The sequence below is a fragment of the Clarias gariepinus genome, chromosome 27 (genome assembly GCF_024256425.1).
Source record: "Clarias gariepinus isolate MV-2021 ecotype Netherlands chromosome 27, CGAR_prim_01v2, whole genome shotgun sequence".
Classification (NCBI taxonomy): Eukaryota; Metazoa; Chordata; class Actinopteri; order Siluriformes; family Clariidae; genus Clarias; species Clarias gariepinus.
In genome coordinates this window covers 9,998,369-10,019,853 of record NC_071126.1, presented here as the reverse complement: position 1 = coordinate 10,019,853, position 21,485 = coordinate 9,998,369, and the positions used below count along the sequence as shown (strand labels likewise).

Genomic DNA, 21,485 nt, shown 5'->3' with positions numbered 1-21,485 from the left:
TTAACCCTTTTTGCCAAAATTCACTGGAAGGGGCTTTTTAAAATATATATTTTTTAAATCATCCTCTTTCTGTTTGCTACTTGTATCTTTTATAAATATAATATGTAAAAAGACACAGATATAAAACAGCAACAAATCAGTGAAAGGGTTAACTCATCTGGGCCCTCCTCATGTCTCACTTCCTTAAACACTAATACAGTACACTGGGGCGTGTACAACAGACGGTGGTGTCACTGTTGCATTTTCACAGTTTACAGAGAGCTTTTCTGTGGAGAAAAAAAAAAGGAAAAAAAAGGGAGCTTTCCTGTGTGAGTATAACAGAATCCAGATCTCTTGAGATTTGTACTGTAGGTTTAGTGTTTCCTACACATGTACTTGTCTGGGCCGTCAAAGTATATTTGTCCACCCAAAAGCTGTGCGGGAGAGAGAACCATGCCATTCGTGATCTATTAATAACTAGTAGCGGACATTTAGTTCCCTCTCGCGCTGCCGCTTCTGTACTGTATCTGTTTTTATAGCGGTGTACTGAGAGCAGTAATGTAGCGGATATGTCATGTAGGCATAAAGATACCGTTACTTTTAAAACGCGTACTCCACTCCCCCCCTCCGGAAGGTGTGAGTGATGCCACAAAAATGTCCACTATTGAATGCGCATGTTTTATTATTATTATTATTATATAAACCCCCGATCTTACGAATTTGTGCTATATCTTTGCCTATATTGTACGACTTTTTTTTTTTTTTACTTTGCTGTAGGTTAAAATGAAGTAAAATTCTGTTCATTGTATTTTTAAGTTGTGCTGAAAAAAAGGATGTCATTCTATACTACGCAATTCTGACCCCATATATATTAAAACATAGTAATGCAAGAGAATGTCTAAAACCCCCTGTTTTTTAAAGGCCTACACATGCTCCGACAAACAGTGCCATCTTTTTACACGAAAGAGAATTTACAATAGTTCTTATTTACAATAGTTCTTTACTTTTTCCTATCCTTTACATATGGGTATATGGAGTCAGTAGGTTGAATCTCAGAAATGCCAGGTTAATAGAAATATCAAGTAAATCAAAATATTGTGTTAAAAGTCATTTGTATTTGTTGTTTGTTCTACAATTGTATGTTATGTCAAAGTTCGTTCCCCATTAGGATGCGTTTTTCTTAGCCCTACCCCCATGAAAACAGCGCAGAGAGCGCACATTTCAGAGAAAGGCTCGTCTGCAGGAGGTTGTGCGCGAACCACTGAGCTTTTACATAATCTAAAACTGACATTGTTACTGTTTTTTAACCCTTGAAAAGGGAATTAGCGAAGATTTTAACGCACTTTAAAGTTTTTAAGTGAATAAATTCCCTCATGTATCAGACTTTTACTGTGGCTCTCTGAGGGTCATCATTCTAACACTAAGTATGTTTATATGTTTATGTTCTAAATACAGGTGTTCCCACATCTGTAAAAATGTTACTGCTCACATGTTTACACAACAGAAGTGAAGTAGCTGAGTTACATCATTTCAAATATGTTCATTATCAGACAAGGTTTCCTCTCTGCTTTCCATGTACAGATGTGCCCTCAGGTGTCAAAATGGTACTACTGACATGTTTATAGCCCACAAGTGAGTTTCATAACGTCCTGATGGCTTGAATCATTCTTGCCACATACTGTAGTGTTGTTTTTGTGCAGTCACATTATTTCAGTCTTGCTCTGTCATCCTCTCTCTCATCTTTGCAACACGGAATTAGTTTGCAGTTACTGTACCTGAAAAGACAGACAGTGAGGCAGTCTTCATTCATGGAAGAACTTTGACAAGTTTTCCAGCACGGTTGGAACAGCCTGCTAAGTACCTCGACTGACTGTGTGTAAAAGTGTACCTATTTCATTCGTACCTATTTCATGTTTTTTTCAAGACATCTTTCATTTACCTTGAGTACCTACGTTTTTTGTCCCATTTACATATATGTCCAAAAATTTCACACCATACACTTATTCGCCACAATATTAACACCACAAACAATAACACATTTCCATTGATTATCATTTATACCTCAGTAAACTGGTGACAGGATCATTGGTAACTAAAGGTCACCCATGCCCATGGGGACAAAATGCCTGCCCCTCTCGTCTGATCCCACAGAAAAGCCGATGATGATGCTGGTGTTTTGGAAAGTGGCCTTGGCCACAGACCCAGCTTCCAAGATGTGTTTCTGCGGCTACTGTATAATAAACATATTTTCCACAATTAGCATTATTTACCATCAGGACATCTTTGCAGGACAGCCATTTTAGATCCTCATGCTTCCGGACTGATTCATTGAAACCTGTGAGGCCGACTCATTTCTCCCGCACCCCAACATGCATGCACATACAATTAACTGGACTTTGGACATTTTATACATTTACTTACACACTGAAAATATTTATTATAATTATAAATATTTGTATCAGGTGCACTGCAGTGTCTATGTTTTTATTTGTTAGCATCTATGAAAGTTTGTAGAACCGAGGTCTATTCGTATCTGCAAAAATTCATAACTCGAATGTCCGTAAGTTAACATCAACTCACTAGAATACAAAACCACATCTACTGTATCTGAATAAACTTAAAATGCATATAAAAGGAATCAGCACTGGTAGTGGTCATTTTTAAGAAATCTAAAATTAATATATCAAAATGTACCAAAGAAAATTATTCCATTTGTAAAATATTATAAATAATCATGGGTTGATTTACTGATAAAGTGATTAAAAAGAAATAATACAACACATGTTTTGATAAGCTAAGTTTTCAAAGCACGTGAAAATCTCCATCTCTTCCCTTCAGTGGATTAAAAAATGGCAACAATGTCAATTCTAGAATTCATAGAAGCTCAGTGGTCTATGCACAGCCTCTCGTTGACAAGTCTTTCTCTGAATGCACGCTCTGTGCACCGATTTTACAGAAAACGCATCTCGATGTGGAAACTTCGACACAACTCATGGCCCGTTCCAGCCAGTTTACACTGCATGTACAGTATGTTTCAGACCTGTGGGAAACACTGAGGTGACGTAAAATTAGTGCGGAAACTACATTTCCATGAGTTGCTTTGCTACAGTATAAGGCAGGATTTGTATAATGTACTGTAAACTTTGACTTTTCTACATTCCAGTTGCATAAGCAAAGGCTGAATGTTTGCTTTCTGTAAATTGCAATTGATATACAGAAACTGTTTTAAGCCAGGAATTCTGCCATATGTGAGCATTAAGAACTGAAATTCTGATGACCTGTTCGGATATCTTTTTTATTAAAAAATTTTCCTGTTCTTAAAAGGTTTCTTGATTTTAAACCAAAATTGACTTTAGTATTCTGTGCCACACTGCATAGTTCAAATATCTGTATGTGTTACGTATTAGATTCATCAATGATGGAGAGTTTGAGCCGTGCTAATAGCGCCTTTGCCCTGGACCTGTACCGGGCCATCAGCGCAGGGAACCCGAATGGAAACCTGTTCATTTCCCCGCTGAGCATCAGCGCCGCACTCAGTATGGTCTACTTAGGAGCCAGAGGAGGAACTGCTGAGGAAATGGCTCAGGTATGAGAGTTTATCCTAAATACATAAAACCAATTTTTCAAAAAAGCCTGGATTGAGATACTAAAAAAAGAGCACTGTTTTTTTTATATTTAAGCAATGCAATGTTAAAGTAAAACAACAGATGCATGTGATGTTTACTTATTTACATTTTTTATTTATTTCAGTTGGTACAGTATATGAAATTTATATATATATATATATATATATATATATATATATATATATACATACAGTGGTGTGAAAAACTATTTGCCCCCTTCCTGATTTCTTATTCTTTTGCATGCTTGTCACACTTAAATGTTTCTGCTCATCAAAAACCATTAACTATTAGTCAAAGATAACATAATTGAACACAAAATGCAGTTTTTAAATGAAGGTTTATGTTATTATGGGAGAAAAAAAACTCCAAATCTACATGGCCCTGTGTGAAAAAGTGATTGCCCCCCTTGTTAAAAAATAACTTAACTGTGGTTTATCACACCTGAGTTCAATTTCTGTAGTCACCCCCTGGCCTGATTACTGCCACACCTGTTTCAATCAAGAAATCACTTAAATAGGAGCTACCTGACACAGAGAAGTAGACCAAAAGCACCTCAAAAGCTAGACATCATGCCAAGATCCAAAGAAATTCAGGAACAAATGAGAACAAAAGTAATTGAGATCTATCAGTCTGGTAAAGGTTATAAAGCCATTTCTAAAGCTTTGGGACTCCAGCGAACCACAGTGAGAGCCATTATCCACAAATGGCAAAACCATGGAACAGTGGTGAAACTTTCCAGGAGTGGCCGGCCGACCAAAATTACCCCAAGTACGCAGAGACAACTCACCCGAGGGGCCACAAAAGACCCCAGGACAACATTTAAAGAACTGCAGGCCTCACTTGCCTCAATGTCAGTGTTCACGACTCCACCATAAGAAAGAGACTGGGCAAAAACGGCCTGCATGGCAGATTTCCAAGGCGCAAACCACTTTTAAGCAAAAAGAACATTAAGGCTCGTCTCAATTTTGCTAAAAAAACATCTCAATGATTGCCAAGACTTTTGGGAAAATACCTTGTGAACCGAGGAGACAAAAGTTGAACTTTTTGGAAGTTGCGTGTCCTGTTACATCTGGCGTAAAAGGAACACAGCATTTCAGAAAAAGAACATCATACCAACAGTAAAATATGGTGGTGGTAGTGTGATGGTCTGGGGTTGTTTTGCTGCTTCAGGACCTGGAAGGCTTGCTGTGATAGATGGAACCATGAATTCTACTGTCTACCAAAAAATCCTGAAGGAGAATGTCCGGCCATCTGTTTGTCAACTCAAGCTGAAGCGATCTTGGGTACTGCAGCAGGACAATGACCCAAAACACACCAGCAAATCCACCTCTAAATGGCTGAAGAAAAACAAAATGAAGACTTTGGAGTGGCCTAGTCAAAGTCCTGACCTGAATCCTATTGAGATGTTGTGGCATGACCTTAAAAAGGAGGTTCATGCTAGAAAACCCTCAAATAAAGCTGAATTACAACAATTCTGCAAAGATGAATAGGCCAAAATTCCCCCAGAGCGCTGTAAAAGACTCGTTGCAAGTTATCGCAAACGCTTGATTGCAGTTATTGGCCCAACCAGTTATTAGGTTCAGGGGGCAAATACTTTTTTACACAGGGCCATGTAGGTTTGGATTTTTTTTTCTCCCTAAATAATAAAAACCATCATTTAAAAACTGCATTTTGTGTTTACTTGTGTTATCTTTGACTAATAGTTAAATGTGTTTGATGATCAGAAACATTTTGTGTGACAAACATGCAAAAGAATAAGAAATCAGGAAGGGGGCAAATAGTTTTTCACACCACTGTATATATATATATAATAGGGCCTGTAATGATTGCAGTACTGTTGTAGGTAGGCACTAAGTGGACAAACGCTAGTTGAACAAAAAACATGTCTCTTTATTGACTCTTTGCACACATGCTCTCTCACTAAAGCAACGTACCTTTATCAAAGAGCATTTTCCTACAGCTACCTTATTAAAGAGTGGATTTTCCTACTGCTACAGGATGACCTATTTTACGTGAATATGCAAGAGGTCTATCAGAACATTACAGGTCCTACCTTACCACCACCTTACTATCTCCAGCAACTCCATGTAGGACGGCAGGCCATAGCACAGAACTCTGGGCCCTACATTATACAGAAACAGTTTAATTGGGGCCACTTCCTTTCTTGACCTGTGCCTCAATTATCTCACTCTGTCACTCTTTGGATAATACTATGTTTTAGTTTGTTTATTATTGTGGAAATAGCTCTTGAATTGTACAATAGACAGCCCCATAAAAATGTGCAAACTCACATACTCACTGACTCATCTTTCAGACTGCTTAATCCTGTATACAGTAAAGGGTCGCAGTGGGCCTGGAGCCTATCCCAGGAGACTTAGGGCACGAGGTGGGGTACACCCTGGATGAGGTGCTTGTCCATCATAGGGCACACACATATACACACTCACGATATGGGCAATTTGGGGAACACCAGTTAGCCTAATATGCATGTCTTTGGACTGTGGTACGAAACCAGAGCACCCAGAGTTAACCCAACAAGCACGGGGAAAACATGCAAATTTCATGCACACAGAGGCGGGAATCGAACCTGCCCGGGAATCAAACCCAGACGCTGGAGGTGCAAAGAAACAGTGCTAACCACCAAGCCATCATGCCCCTCCAAACCCACAAACTGTACATGAAGTTTGTTATTTGACAATGAACTTTAGATTTCAGCAGTGTCTGTATTGTCATAGCTACAGTAGTGTGTTTCACCAGGAGAGAAATTAGACCACATCTGTTCAGGCGTTTAGTAAATAATAACATGCTTCTCAGTTTTTTTTATTTAGTTTCCCTAGATTTTCTTTAGGGATGTCAATACATTTTAGATGCACTCTTAAAGAAGGTTTTATAGTATGGTAAATTCAGCACAATTTTTTTTTATTAATGTCTGATGTGTATTTATGAGGAATTAAGTTGTGACACATACACCTAGTTGAACTCTCTCCTTTATTATTTTGTTGCTCATTGCAGGTTCTATCCTTCAGTTCAGTCCCTGATGTTCACACCCACTTCAAGACCCTCAACTCTGCCATTAACAGCCCCAAAGCCTCCTACATCCTCCAACTGGCCAACAGGCTTTATGGAGAGAAGACTTTCAATTTCTTGTCTGTAAGCCTTCCACTACTGTCCCTTTTCTTTTCTTTTGTTTTGTTATAAAAATATAATTGGGATTAGATGTTCTTTACTTTAACCACGATACTTAACTTACTGTAAGTTTAAAAACGCATACATTGCTACATTGTTCAGCCGTGTGGTTAATGTAAATTTTTCCTTTTGGCAAAACTTCAGCCCTTTTCATATTTTGCCTAAAGGGGGGTAATTAAAAAAAAGTTTCGCCTTCCAAAGCAAATGATTATGGAGCTTCTTGACTTGATTTATTTTTCTGAGTGATTGTATTGCTTAATTCTCTTTCGTGAGAAACGATATTATACGCCTATCTCTTCTACGCGGTTTCGCGCGGTGGCCGTAATACCCATATCTCACCCACGCGGTTTTGCATGGTGGCCATAAGTACGGTTCATCATGATTCATTGCGAGTTTTTGGCGCTGTGAGTACAGTACATTTCCATCTTTCTGCGCGAAAAATTTAACGTTTAATTTTTTTGCCAGTTTTCGCGGAAGCTTGCGGTCCTTACAGAACTTCGTGGAATGGCAGCGGAACGTTGGCGGGCAATCCCGGCGACTCACGGTGCCTAACTCCGCATTTCACCGTGAGTCAAACTGCATAGGGGAGATAGGGGTATAAGTAGGGTTCATCATGATTTACCGTGAGTTTTTTCGCTGTGAGTAGATTTCTATCTTTCCGCGGGAAAAATAAAACGTTTAATTTTTTTCCCGTCCTCGCGAAAGGTTGCGGTCCTTACAGAACTTCGTGGAACGCCAGCGGAACGTTGGCGGGCAATCCCGGCGACTCACGGTGCCTAACTCCGCATCCCACTGTGAGTCAAACCGCTAGGTGAGATAGGGGTATAAGTAGGGTTCATCATGATCTGCCGTGAGTTTTTCCGCTGTGATTATGTTTCCATCTTTCCACGGGAAAGCTTGCCGACCATGCAGAACTTGGCAGAACGTCAGTGGGCAATCGTGGCAGCTTGCGGTGCCTAACATCTCATCTCACCATGAGTCAAACTGTGAGACTCATGACGGTGAGATGGGGGTATCGAGGCAGCGTGAGCCGATTGAGTGCGCTTGACATTCCGCAAAGATCTGCAAGGTCTGCGAGCTTCCGCATGTTTAACATGTTTAATTTTTTTGCATGGTAAGATGGAAACGTAATTACGGCACCAAAACTTTTGAAACGCATAGGTGAGATAGGGTAATTAATTCTCTAACCTCGGCATCTAATCGTATTCATTCCATAGTGTGCTATACAACCCCAGCCACTGACATGCTTCACATTGACAAACAGCAGACAACACTCTTTGCCAGCTTCAGAAACAATCAACTATGATTGTATACCCGGTTCGTCTCACTGCCACTACAGGTTAGATGAAAATTTTAGTGACAGTTTGGTGATTTTATTTATATATTTGTCTTTTATCGCATGCTATTGATTAGTTAACCCATGTCGAAATAAATGTTATTTGAAGAATTTTGTGCGATGTTTAATTTGCATAGAAAGTGCTGTCTTTCTTAACACTGTCATGCAAAAGAATTGAAAAATCGATTCCTGAGCAAACGGTGTCAGCTAATTTAATACCTTCTCTGTAGACAGCACCTTGTAACGTTAGACGTTAGAGGCAGCGACTTACAGTAAGAAGACTTCTAAGGGACAGTTCGAGAAACACACTTCGAAAGTAATCACTTCACGTAACATATATATCTTAAGAGTCTTCTTAGCGCGCTAAAAATGTGCGTTATCGAGAAACCGGGCCCAAATTGTTCTATATATTAGATTCTTTAACATAGCCTCCTTCTGCTCGAATGGCAGTGTCCTGAATGTGTTGTGCCTTTTGTTTCAGGAATATGTGGACTCCACTCAGAAGTTGTACCAAGCTGACATGCAGGCAGTAGACTTTATTGGATCGTCAGAAGAGTCACGGAAGGTCATCAACCAGTGGGTAGAAGAGAAGACTGAGGGTAAGAATCCAATAAAACTACTTTTTTCAAAATATTTGTATTAAAATTGTTGGTCTTAATTGTTGTCTTGGTTTTGGTTTCAGGTAGAATCAAAGATATTATGCAGCCAGGAATGGTCACACCAATGACTCGACTTGCCCTGGTGAACGCAATTTATTTCATGGGGAAATGGAAGCATGTGTTTAAAACTATAAACACTAAAGAGATGCCCTTCAAGATAAACCAGGTGGAAATCACACAATAATAGTACTTTAGTCTTTATCATATTCTTCAACTGTATAGTCATTTAAATTGCTCAATAGAGTTTGTAAGTTAAACGTCATTATCGTAATAGAACCAAATTTGTTTAGTAGCTCTGAAAGACCAGCAGCAATAAAAAGATGTAAGAATAAAAAATAATAATAATTGCCCCAAATATATACAATGTCCCTGTCCAAATATATACATATATACACTCAACAAAAATATAAACGCAACACCTTTGTTTCTGCTCCGATTTTTCATGAGATTGACTTAAAGATCTAAAATTCATTCCAGATACACAATGTTACCATTTCTCTCAAACATTGTTCACAAATTAGTCTAAATGTGTGATAGTGAGCACTTCTGCTTTGCTGAGATAATCCATCCCACCTCACAGGTGTGCCACATCAAGATGCTGATCTGACATCATGAGTAGTGCACAGGTGTACCTTATACTGCCCACAATAAAAGGCCACCCTGGAATGTGCAGTTTTGTTTCACAGCACAATGCCACAGATGCCACAAGCATTGAGGGAGCGTGCAATTGGCATGCTGACAGCAGGAATGTCAACCAGATCTGTTGCTCGTGCATTGAATGTTCATTTCTCCACCATAAGCCGTCTCTGCTTACATTCGATGGCATCTGGCACGTTGGAGAGGTGTTCTCTTCACAGATGAATCTTGGTTTACATTGTTCAGGGCAGATGGCAGACAGCGTGTGTGGTGTCGTGTGGGTGAGCGCTTTGCTGATGTCAATGTTGTGGATCGAGTGGCCCATGGTGGTGATGGGGTTATGGTATGGGCAGGCATCTGTTATGGACGAAGAACACAGGTACATTTTATTGATGGCATTTTGAATGCACAGAGATACCGTGATGAGATCCTGAGGCCCATTGTTGTGCCATACATCCATGAACATCACCTCATGTTTCAGCAAGATAATGCACAGCCCCATGTTGCAAGGATCTGTACACAGTTCTTGGAAGCTGAAAATGTCCCAGTTCTTGCATGGCCAGCATACTCACCGGACATGTCACCCGTTGAGCATGTTTGGGATGTGCTTGACCGGCGTATACGACAGCGTGTACCAGTTCCCACTAATATCCAACAACTTCGCACAGTCATTGAAGAGGAGTGGACCAACATTCCACAGGCCACAATTGAAAATCTGATAAACTCTATCAGAAGATGTGTTGCACTGCATGAGGCAAATGGTGGTCACACCAGATACTGACCGGTTCTGAGTCCCCAGAACCCCAATAAAGCAAAAAAACTGCACATTCCAGGGTGGCCTTTTATTGTGGGCAGTATAAGGTACACCTGTGCACTACTCATGATGTCAGATCACCATCTTGATGTGGCACACCTGTGAGGTGGGATGGATTATCTCAGCAAAGCAGAAGTGCTCACTATCACACATTTAAACTGATTTGTGAACAATGTTTGAGAGAAATGGTAATATTGTGTATCTGGAATGAATTTCAGATCTTTAAGTCCATCTCATGAAAAATCGGAGCAGAAACAAAGGTGTTGCGTTTATATTTTTGTTGAGTGTACAATGGACTACAGTATATGTGCAGTGCAACTTGGATGGTACAAATGGTGCAGTCCAAACAGGTATTGTTGGAATTAAAAATGATTTCACACATTTTAATAATTATAATATACTTGTATATTCGTACAATTATTAGAACAAGACAAAGCCAGTGCAGATGATGTACCAGACGAAGAAATTCCTCTACAACTACATTGATGAGTACAAGCTGCAGGTACTGGATTTGCCATATTTGGATGATGAACTCAGCATGGTGGTGCTTTTGCCTGAGGAGTCTGTGGATGGCTCAGACCCACTTCAGAAGGTCAGCACAGCTCACTTTAAAAATTGATCTTGCGTCCTTCTAAACCTATTGCAGGCTTTCCTGTTCCAGCTTTTTGCTGTTCCAATTCATGTTTCGTCTTGTGTGACACTCCTCTCTCAGGGTGCCCCTACTATTACTGTTGTAGTTTTGGAATAGAAAAAACTTGGCCATCAAACCTTAAAGCTTAGAACATTTTAGTTTATACAGACATGCAAATAGAGCGGCAGTGACTATGATGAGGATTCTACAGTGAAAACAAACTGATTTAGCTAAAACTACCTCAGTATCTCTCTCACCAATGCTCAGACTTGTATGTTTATGAACAATCGATTTTCAGCATTCTGTTTGTTCAAGAAAAGTGATGTGCTATTGCACCCCTAGCTCACTATTTCTCCAGGAATTGTAAAATACTAAAATTGTATAATCATTGTCTTGCTTGACAGCTGGAGAGCGAACTATCAGTGGACAAGCTGACAGAGTGGACAAATCCAGAGAAGATGGACAGAAGGACTGATGTTGTTGTCCATTTGCCCAAATTTAAGCTGGAAGAGCAGTACTTTTTAACAGATATCCTGAGTAAGATGGGCATGAGCTCTTTGTTCCAGGCCGGTGCTGCAGATTTGACAGGCATGAGCAGCCAAGAAGGCCTTTTTGTATCATCAGTGATCCACAAAGCTTTTGTCGAGGTTAATGAGGAAGGCACAGAGGCAGCAGCAGCAACCACAGTTTTTATGGTAGGATCATGCAGGGTATTAAAGAAGTATTACTTTATGGCAGACCATCCCTTCCTATTCTTCATCAGGCACAACCCTACTAAAAGTATTATCTTTTTTGGGAAGTTCAGAGGTCCACAGTAGAGCTGTACTGTACAAACCATAAAAGGCAAGACTTTATTTTGTTTGGAAGTGTTTATCAATACAAATAATATGCACAAAAAAGTGTTAAATGTATTTGAAATGCATAGAGGTAACTTTTGGATAATGTACATTGCTTTTATATACTGACTAGTGCTACGTATTATTTTACTGGATATACTAACTCTAACTGTCATGATCTCTAGGAAAAAAAAGCGAACACAGATACAGATGTGGTTTTTATTTTCCACTTAAAGTCCACACATAACAAAAAAAGGAAAACAAAAGATACTGAGGTTGGGTCTGCAGGCGGGTTGGGTTAGAAATGGCAAGAAATAAACAAACAAAAGAAATAACAACTCAGTCGGGATTGGGACCCCGCGGGCTGAGTCTCACTTAGCCTTGACCTTGACCGTGATGACGTTTCCTTTTAACCCACACGACGTACCCGTCCCTGCAGACACCGATCAGTCCTGGAGTAACATAAACAAACATGTGATCAGTAAAACATGACAAAACACAATGGTGCATAGCAGTGAAAAGACAAGGGGCTACGGGTTCAACCGGAATAAATAGGGAGACACATGTGGTAGACACAGGTGAACTTGATTTAGTGCTAAAGATATATAGTGAAACAAGTACACGCGTAGACACACTAGGGGAAGACAAAGCGGCGGCTCAGTAATGCGGCGAGCCAGATCTTATTCCCCAAGGCTGAGGTGGGCCAGGTGTGACACTAACAACAAGGAAATATAATAAACCTGTTAAAATGTAGCGGTACAACAGAATGAAATAAACTAAATGATTTAAAAAAAGATTTGTTCATTTTAATAAACGAGATTCAAACAACCAGAAGTATAAATCACTAAAATGATTCAAACTTTCCATCACTACCGCCATGAGAAGGAATCAATGATCCAGATATTTCCAGTTTCTATACCAAACTGAATAACCCTCTTTGAAGGTATATCAAGAACACCATATTTCTCCTAAATTTACTCTGCCATTGCTTAAATTAATTGATGATCTAATAAGGTTGCACTATGAAGAAGAAATGCTTCTCATTACGGTACACGATGGCTCCCTTATCAGTCCAACTCGGTATTCCAGCGTGTTCGAAGCTCCATACACTGATAAGCATGGATTGTACTGTAGAGGGTTTCAGTCAGATTGCTTTATCTGGGCGAAAGTTATTATAGAATATTCAGAGTTGTTTCGAGTGAATCACTGAGTACCTGTACAGTACATGTAGCCCACAGGATGGCACCATTGAGTTCTGTAAGGTAAGGGGTGATAGCTAAGAATAATGAGTAAGGCCAGATCTGAGAGTTGAGCAATGCAGAGAAGCAGAGACATACAGTAAGGCAGAGTGGAAAAATACATAAATAGTTTTTTTATTTAGTTGGAAAGAAATTGAAATCAGAATGGTGAGTAAAAGTCACTATAATTGCTCTAATCAATAATTGCACTAACCGCTACTTGCTAAATATAAACAACCACTTGCACCAATAGACAGCACCCTTTAAATATTTCATTCTCTCTCTTTCTCTCTCATTTATGTACTGTATATACGATCCTGGAGATTCACCCTCAGGACCAGTGGCTGATCCACTTTGGTTTTAATTCATAATATCTAAGTAATTATGTAATTAATAATATCTACTTTTATCTTCTTTAAAAGTTTTATTACATGCATGACTGTTGCATTTCACATAATATTTTATGTTCTATTTCTTTCTTTTTTTGTGAATGTTTTAAATATCGATAAATAAATAAATAAATGAATAAATAAATATGGAATAAATACCAATGTCCAGGTTTAATTCCCGGCCAGGCTCGATTCCCATCTTTGTGTGCATGGAGTTTGCATGTTCTTCCTGTGCTTGGTGGGTTCCCTTCGGGTACTCCTTCCACTGTCCAAAAACATGTAGGTTAGGCTAATTGACGTTCCCAAATTGCCCATAGTGTGTGAATGAGTGTGTGTGTGTGTGTGTGTGTGTGAATACACACAAAACCAGTGCTCTTCTTTCCAGAGTCTTAAACTCAAGTTTTTCTGATAAGTTGTCAGCTCTGCATCAAATAATTCTTATAGCTGATTGTGAACAATCTTTACAAACAGTAAGCAAAAAAGCATCACTCATCAAACCGTAAGGCAAATTGGAATACAAAACCTTAAGACTCTATTGGCTTCTACACTGTGAAGCCAAAAAAAAAGGAATAAGGGGCTATAGTGGGCACAGGTTCACCCAAACTGGACGTTTGAAGACTAAAAAACAAAAAAGTTCCCAAATGACTGGTCTTTATTTATCTGATACAAGTTCAAATTTGTTAAAACTATTGTGTAGATTAAAAAACAAAATACACTTCTATTATAATAACAAGCTACTGTATATTTTAGAAGTTCATTTTTCTTTTTGACTGAATTATCGCAGGACTGTTGCTCTGCCCTTATTACCTGTCTGATTAAAGTCACTGGAAGGGTTTGAAAAAAAACAATGGTCACTGAAATAACTCAAAACTGACAAAAGTAGAAAAATACTGTAAAAACCAGACATTGTTGTTTAAAATGCTTCTCTTGAAAAGCAAACTAATGTATATGGCCTGGACAAATAATGGTACCCTTAACCTAATATTTTGTTTGCACAGACAGTTTGTGCCTTCTCCAGACTGGATTTTTTAGCTCTTTCCACAAATGTTCAATAGGATTTAGATCTCTTTATATTTAGTCTCTTCAATTTGTCATAAATTTTCTTCTTGGGGCCATGTCCAGGTCGTTCGCCTACAGTCCTGTGGACATTAAACTTCTGAATAATATGTGCAACAATGATCAAATGAACATTAAATTGATGATTGGTGATGGTCTTTCTTTCTAATCTCTTGCAACAGCTCTCTCCTTAGCATTCTGTGGTCCATTCAGTCTATTCAGGTCCACTCAGTGTGGTGCATACTGTACCATGACACCAAACAGCACAGTGACTACTTTTCACCATTTAAATAGGCTTAAAAAGACACCTGTAATGCTAAATACAGGACAGACATTAGTTTAACATGTGCCAGTGATTAAATAATTTTAAATCTTTTCTAGGGTACCATAATTTTTATCCAGGCCAGTTTCAGTAGTTTTTGTTTGTTTGTTTTGTACAGTTATGGAATCACATTTAAAAAGCAATGTCTGATTTTCATTAGTTAATTTTTAGTATTTATTATTATTATTATTATTATTATTATTGTTTTTAACAGAAAGGTACAAACAATTTTGTCTACATGTGTATGCCTTCACTTTTTGGGATAGGCCATATTTTACAAAGGTGTAACAGCAACAAAATCAACAAAGGGATTAAATCATCTGGATCCTCCTTCCGTCCCTTTCCTAAAACACTTCCCCAGTGCTTTAAATCAGTCAGTTATGTCACTGTTGCATTTTCACAATTTTCCGAGAGCTTCAAACGGACTTTTGAGATTGGTAGGTACAGTGTTTCCTACACAGTTTCATGTAGACCTAAAGTTATTATTACATTTAAAATGCGTACATTCGTTTCTTCTTCTGGAATATGGGCGTGACATAGATTTAAAAAATATATATATTATTCAAATTATTATTATTAGGGCCCAAAAATTATAGGGTGTGCAGGACCCTCTTGTTTTTTTAAAGGATTTCTTCCCCACTCTTTTGGGCTTTTGGGGGGTCTTAACATGCTCAAAAAATCATGAAAATTGGCAGACAGGTTGAAATCTACTGCCATTAGGTTGCCTGCGAGTTGTATAGCCTCAGGGGCCCCCACACGAATTTTTCTGCATAGCTCATACACACTTTCAAGTAGGCACACAAAACTCGGTACACATTTAGAGATCATTGAGCCAAACAACTTTTACACTGCATGCCTTGGGCTCAATTTAACAGGAGGCTGGTTATTTTGGGTCGTTCGCAAAAACGCACCTGATGGGTTCTGATGTACTCCTTCTAGGGAATTTATACGATAGTCATTAAACTGAGTCAATGACATCATCCCCATATATTGTCTCTGTGCAAGATGTGCAATGCACCCGTGCGGCAATGAATTTTTGTAGGTTTTAACACACTCAAACAACACATACAGTAGGTTGTGCGGTGCACCCAGGGTAGCGATGGCACAGCATGCTTGGGCCTGCTCATCATGCTTGCAACTATTATTATTATTATTATTATTATTATTATCATTATTATGACACGGAAACAGCCAAAAACAGCAATATAAACGCATGATCTTGAGAATCTAGAAAATCTATTTTTTTACTTTTGTGACTTTTAACTTTTTGCTCAGTCATGGTTGTTAAGTTCAAGTAAATCGCTTTGCCAAGGTTGTGCTAAAAATAGATATTTCACTCTATACTGCACAATCCTGACCCCATTGTGTATTTATTAATACACAAATAATACACAACATGATATAGTAATGCCCCTGTGTCATCTTTGTACCCCAAAGAGTTTTTTTTTTTTTTTACTTTATTAATAACACAAGATCCTTTACGACAGCAGTAACAACATTGATTTAAACAGATGCAAGACTACCAAACAACTTGTAGCCTGTACAACGAGAGAATTTATCATCCTACTGATTAGCAAATAAGACTCGGCAGCACATGTGACCAACGTGCACTCTGGGATTTGAAGTCCAACATGACAAAGACTCTTGACAGTTAAAGCTAAAAAATAGGCAAATCAGTTTTAATGTAACCAGTGATATTATTATTTCAGGTTGAAGCCTAAGTACCCTGTCTTTTTGTACGGCAGAACTCTCTACCTAACTTATCAATGCAAAGAAAATTTTGTAAGATTGAGTATCTTACACCTTGTTTATGCATAGTTGCACTTCTTTTATCGTCAGATAAATGCTCAGATCCCTTTTGTAATAATCAGAGCGTGAATCACAAAAAAAAAAAAAAAATAAGATTATTCTCAATTTAATTTCAATCTATTGGTGCATGTGTTTGTTTACATTGATCAAGTAGCTCATACTGTAAGTAGCTTATTTTAAAATTAATCTGCCAAATAACTGTTCATAACATCGCTTTTACTCAACATTTTAAACTTCTGCAAAAAGTTTAATTAAACTCTGTCTAGCCAGTTAACTTACTCCCTTATCACCTATACCGCTTAATCTTTTATACAGGGTCGCAGGGGGCCTCGAGTCTATTTTCCATTAAACTTAGGGGATGAGGTAGGGTACACTTTTGACAGGTTAACAATCCATCGCAGGGCACACATACACACAAACCCATTCACAGTTACTCTAATCTGGAAAAAGGAAAACACGATAGTCTTCTGACCTCCCTGACTGACTGGTGGTAGTAGCCTTAATATGGGAGCCTCCTAGTGATGGTGAGGAATTGGATACGACTAAACGGGAGAAAATCTGGGAAATTTTTTTTTTTTAAAAAGCAAAAAAAAAAAAGTGAGTTCTGACCTCATGCTAATCTATTTTTTTTCTGCGTCCAATATAGTCAGGAAAACAAGTTTATTTGCTGCCTACTTTATCCCACTATATTGAGCAACAGTGTTTAAATAATTTGATTTGTGTATTAAGTGCTTAATGCAGACGGGTGACTAGTGTAATTCATGTTTATGTCACTGACGTGACTTCCCAATTTAAGAAGATTTTAAAGTATTTTTCCCAATAACAAAATTACTTTAAGAAATTGCTAGAATGTAATCGGAGGGTGATACTGAAAAGTATGAACATGTAGAGCACTGCTGAGGTGTTATGAGGCCGGCTTGCTCTAATAAGTGGTCTTCGGCTCTTCTGCGTTGTTGGGTCTTGTGTTTCGCATCTTCTTCTTCACAATACCCCATTTAGGTCGGGTGAGTTTACTGGCCAATCAAGCACAGGGATACTATGGTCCTTAAACCAGACATTAGTACTGGCAGTGTGGGCAGGTGCGAAGTTCTGCTAAAAAATGAAATCAGCATCTCCATAAAGCTGTTCAGCAAAGGGAAGCAGGAAGTGCTCTAAAACTTTCTGGTACACCGGCATCTACCTGACATTCAACTGGTCGCTTCCGCCCTGAGAGTGACGTCACCAACCATTTATAAACCAGAGAAGGACGAGGGAAATGGGAGGTTGGAAGCTGGAGAATATGAGTTCTTCTGGTAACTCTGTCACACTCACTCCTTTCAATTTTTATGCAAATTCCAGGAGCATAAGGTTTTTTGTTTCCATCTGAAAATTATGTTCTGTTTCACAAGACGAGCAAAATTTTTAAATAAATTTTGGCTTAAAAAACGAACAATTCTTGGTTTACGAATACCAAGTAGCCCATCATGTAGCACGCATGCATTTCTTGTTTTGACGCCAAGCATCACGTGATTGCAACTGAGCCATCGTTTTTTTTCACTCACACACCCTCCTCCTTTTGTGTGTGTGTGTGTGTGTGTGTGTGTGAAAATAAAAAAAGAGAGGAAGGGTTATTGTAAAAGATGAGAAAAGGGAGAGGGGAGGGTGTGATTCCTCCTCTCCTCTTACTTTAGCTCCACACACATGTACATACATAAACACACACACACACACACACACACACACACACACACACAAACACTTAAAACACATAAAAAAAAGAAAATGAGTATATGTCAAAATATACTAGATTCAAACACTGCATGAAGAATTTTGTATTATTTCGACAGATCAACTTAAGAATACATTAACATTGCATCTGAATAAACCTCAAACCTTAGTAAAGTACAGTATGATTAATATATAACATGAACTATTTTACTGCATGTAACAGTGTATCAGAAAAAAAAATAGTTAGCTTGTACCGCTACAGCCAGATAAAAAACAAAGCTCTAAGATTAAGTATTATTGGCTGCAAAGATTGAACCAAATTATACATTGTGATAAATTAGTATGTACTATTAAATTTTGATTGCAACAATCATTGTCCCATTTGCCGTAGCTTCAATAAAATTCACAAAATGGTCAACTACAACAATGTTTATTTAAGTGACTGGACGCAGAGCAGGTATCACCAAGATCCATAAAGATTTTATGAATGACTTCAAAAGTATATTTCAGTTCTTTTGGGTATTCCATATTGAGTGCATACAAGGGACCGAACAAGTAAGCAAAGGCTTCAGGCCGATCTGGCATATCCTGATGAACAATGGCCTCTTCCAGGATTTCACGGTTAATCACAGTGGCCAGTGAAGCAGGAGTGCCAACATCATCCTCAACTACAGTGAGGATTCCGATCTTTACACATCTGGTGCTGCGGTCTTCAGGGTTAACGTCCTAGGAGATTAAGTGATAGGAAGGGGCATTAATTGACATGTAAACATAATTACTTATTGTTATTAGGGCTTGAGCAATGGTGGTGCTTGCAGCTTTAATTATTTTTTTATAATGTGCAAACTAAATGAACAAATGTAATACCAAGCATGCTAACAAATTGCAAATAAGGTATGAAAAAGGCAACTTACCAGATACATCTTGAGCAAGAAAACTCTCTCTCAAGAGCTGCTCTTTTTCGGTGTGTGACAATATCACTAACCTGAAAAACAAAAAGCTACAGGGGGTGCAGATGCTTTACCACCTTATAAGTCTTATGGATTACATGGATCTCAAATTGAGAGTAAAAAGGATCATTTGTGATTAATTGCACAATTCTTTCACAGTGGGGAACAATAATATAGTTTATAATTATTATACAATTATTTCTAAAATTCACCAGTTTAGTTGAATTCCCACACAACACAGACGAAAGATATGCAGAGAGCTTATTACCCTATTCAAGAAGGTTCTTCAGTATTTTAAATATATGTATTGTATATTAAAGAATCTGAAAGAGTACCTCCTTATCCAAACGTGTCTTTATTTCTGGACTACTAATTTGAAAAAAAAAAAATTAAACTGTTAAAATTTAATTTCCAGCTAGTGAACTGTCTTGAGGTAAGTTAAGTTGGCCTGGATAGCCAGCGCCACAATACAATTTATTTGCCGTTTAGTCGAGGTAACCAATTAACAAACGTCTCAAGTGACGCACATTGCCTAAATGTCACATGATGTTCTTAATATACTTATCAAAACCGTTAAGAATATGCGCAACGTTTAAACAGTGCCAACAGGCATCCGAATAGACATGACCTAAAGTTAACGTTATATTCCTTGTCTTGCAAATGCATATGACTAGCATAAATACTGCTGGTGGTTTAATAAGTTTAAAGAGAATGCAATAATAATAATAATAATAATAATAATAATAATAATAATAATAAAAGTGGGCACAGGTTCACCCAAACCTACCAATCTACCATACAGGCCTGATTGGTGGATTGCTGCAGAGATGGTTGTCCTTCTGGAAGGTTCTTCTCTCTCCACAGGGCAGCTCTAATAATAATAATAATAATAATAATAATAATAATAAAAGTGGGCACAGGTTCACCCAAACTGGGCATTTGATGGCTGAAAAAAAAAAATTGGCAGGTCTTTTAAAAAAAAATTCTGTTACAACTTTAAATCTAATTATAAAGTATTGTGTTAATAAGAAAAAACTGAACTTTCTTAGAACTATAATATGCTCTTTTACATTTTAGCAGTTAATTTCTATTCTTGATTCAAGTACGCCACTACCATTTCTCCTCAGTTATTAACCCTGTTTAGCAAAAGTCACTGGAAGAGGTGAAAAATCCATCCTCTTGCTACAGTATTTGATGTTGTGCAACAGTATGTGAAACATGCATGAGCCTTCATTTTGTGGGATAGGCCAAATGTACATATAACAACAAATCAATGAAAGGGTTAAATCCATTGCCTAAATGTCACATGATGCTCTTGATATACTTATCAAAACCGTTAAGAATATGCGCAACGTTTAAACAGTGCCAACAGGCATCCGAATAGACATGACCTAAAGTTAACGTTATATTCCTTGTCTTGAAAATGCATATGACTAGCAAACGTCACGTTGAACTTGTTGCAATATTCGTGTGTTTTTTTTCAATAAACAAATGGCTCGTTTGAATTTGCTCTTCAAACACAATCATTCAAAACTCTAAATTTCTTTAAAAGTCAACCCTGCGAAATCGTAAGCAAGCAGTTACATTCAAATAGATAGTTATTTTGGGAAACCAACATCCAATCTTACACATCAAATAATATAACGTTACTTAGATTAGACAATATCCGACTCTTTCCCATATCTCTTGCTTTGAGCTCCTAAATGACGGTGACATGATACACTTGCAATTTTGCCCTTTTAGCAGCTCTCTGACATGTTGAATAAGACTTTCCAGTCTCTTGTGGGAGGCGTCTCAGACATGTCGTAGGCGACTGCTGCAGATAAAAGTTGCATATCACTGATTGTTCCCTGCGACATTTTCGAATGGCCTCCACCATGAGAAGTGATTGATGAGTCAGTTATTTCCAGTTTCTGTACCAACCTCTGAATAACACTCTTTAAGGGTATGTCAAGAACACCATATTTCTTCCTAAATTTACTCTTTGTTTACAAAATTTACGGAATTTACATTGTTTAAATGAATTGATGACCTAATAAGTTTGCACTCTGAAGACATGCTGCTATTTACGGTACACAATGGCTGTCTGAAGCCTCCCTTATCGGTCCAACTCGGCATACCAGGGTGTTTAATGTCTCATATACTGATGAGTACATGTTAGATGGTTTCGTTCAGATTGCTTCTTCTAACCGAGAGTTATTACAGAATATTCAGAAGCCTTTCGAGTGAATCACCCTGTACATGTACTGTAGCCCACAGGAAGTTTTAAAATTTGTGTTTTAAAAAGGATATAAATAACAAATCTATACAT

General features: G+C 38.1%; 1 protein-coding gene across 1 annotated transcript; it reads left to right on the top strand.

The window, feature by feature from the left end:
- Window positions 1-211: 211 nt before the first annotated feature.
- LOC128514936 (leukocyte elastase inhibitor-like) lies at window positions 212-13,340 on the top strand. Its single transcript, XM_053488851.1, has 7 exons — window positions 212-308; window positions 3,387-3,565; window positions 6,618-6,755; window positions 8,609-8,726; window positions 8,810-8,952; window positions 10,661-10,828; window positions 11,272-13,340. Exons 2-7 carry the CDS (start codon window positions 3,395-3,397, stop codon window positions 11,683-11,685), a joined length of 1,152 nt encoding a protein of 383 aa, XP_053344826.1. The 5' UTR covers window positions 212-308; window positions 3,387-3,394; the 3' UTR covers window positions 11,686-13,340.
- Window positions 13,341-21,485: the final 8,145 nt, after the last annotated feature.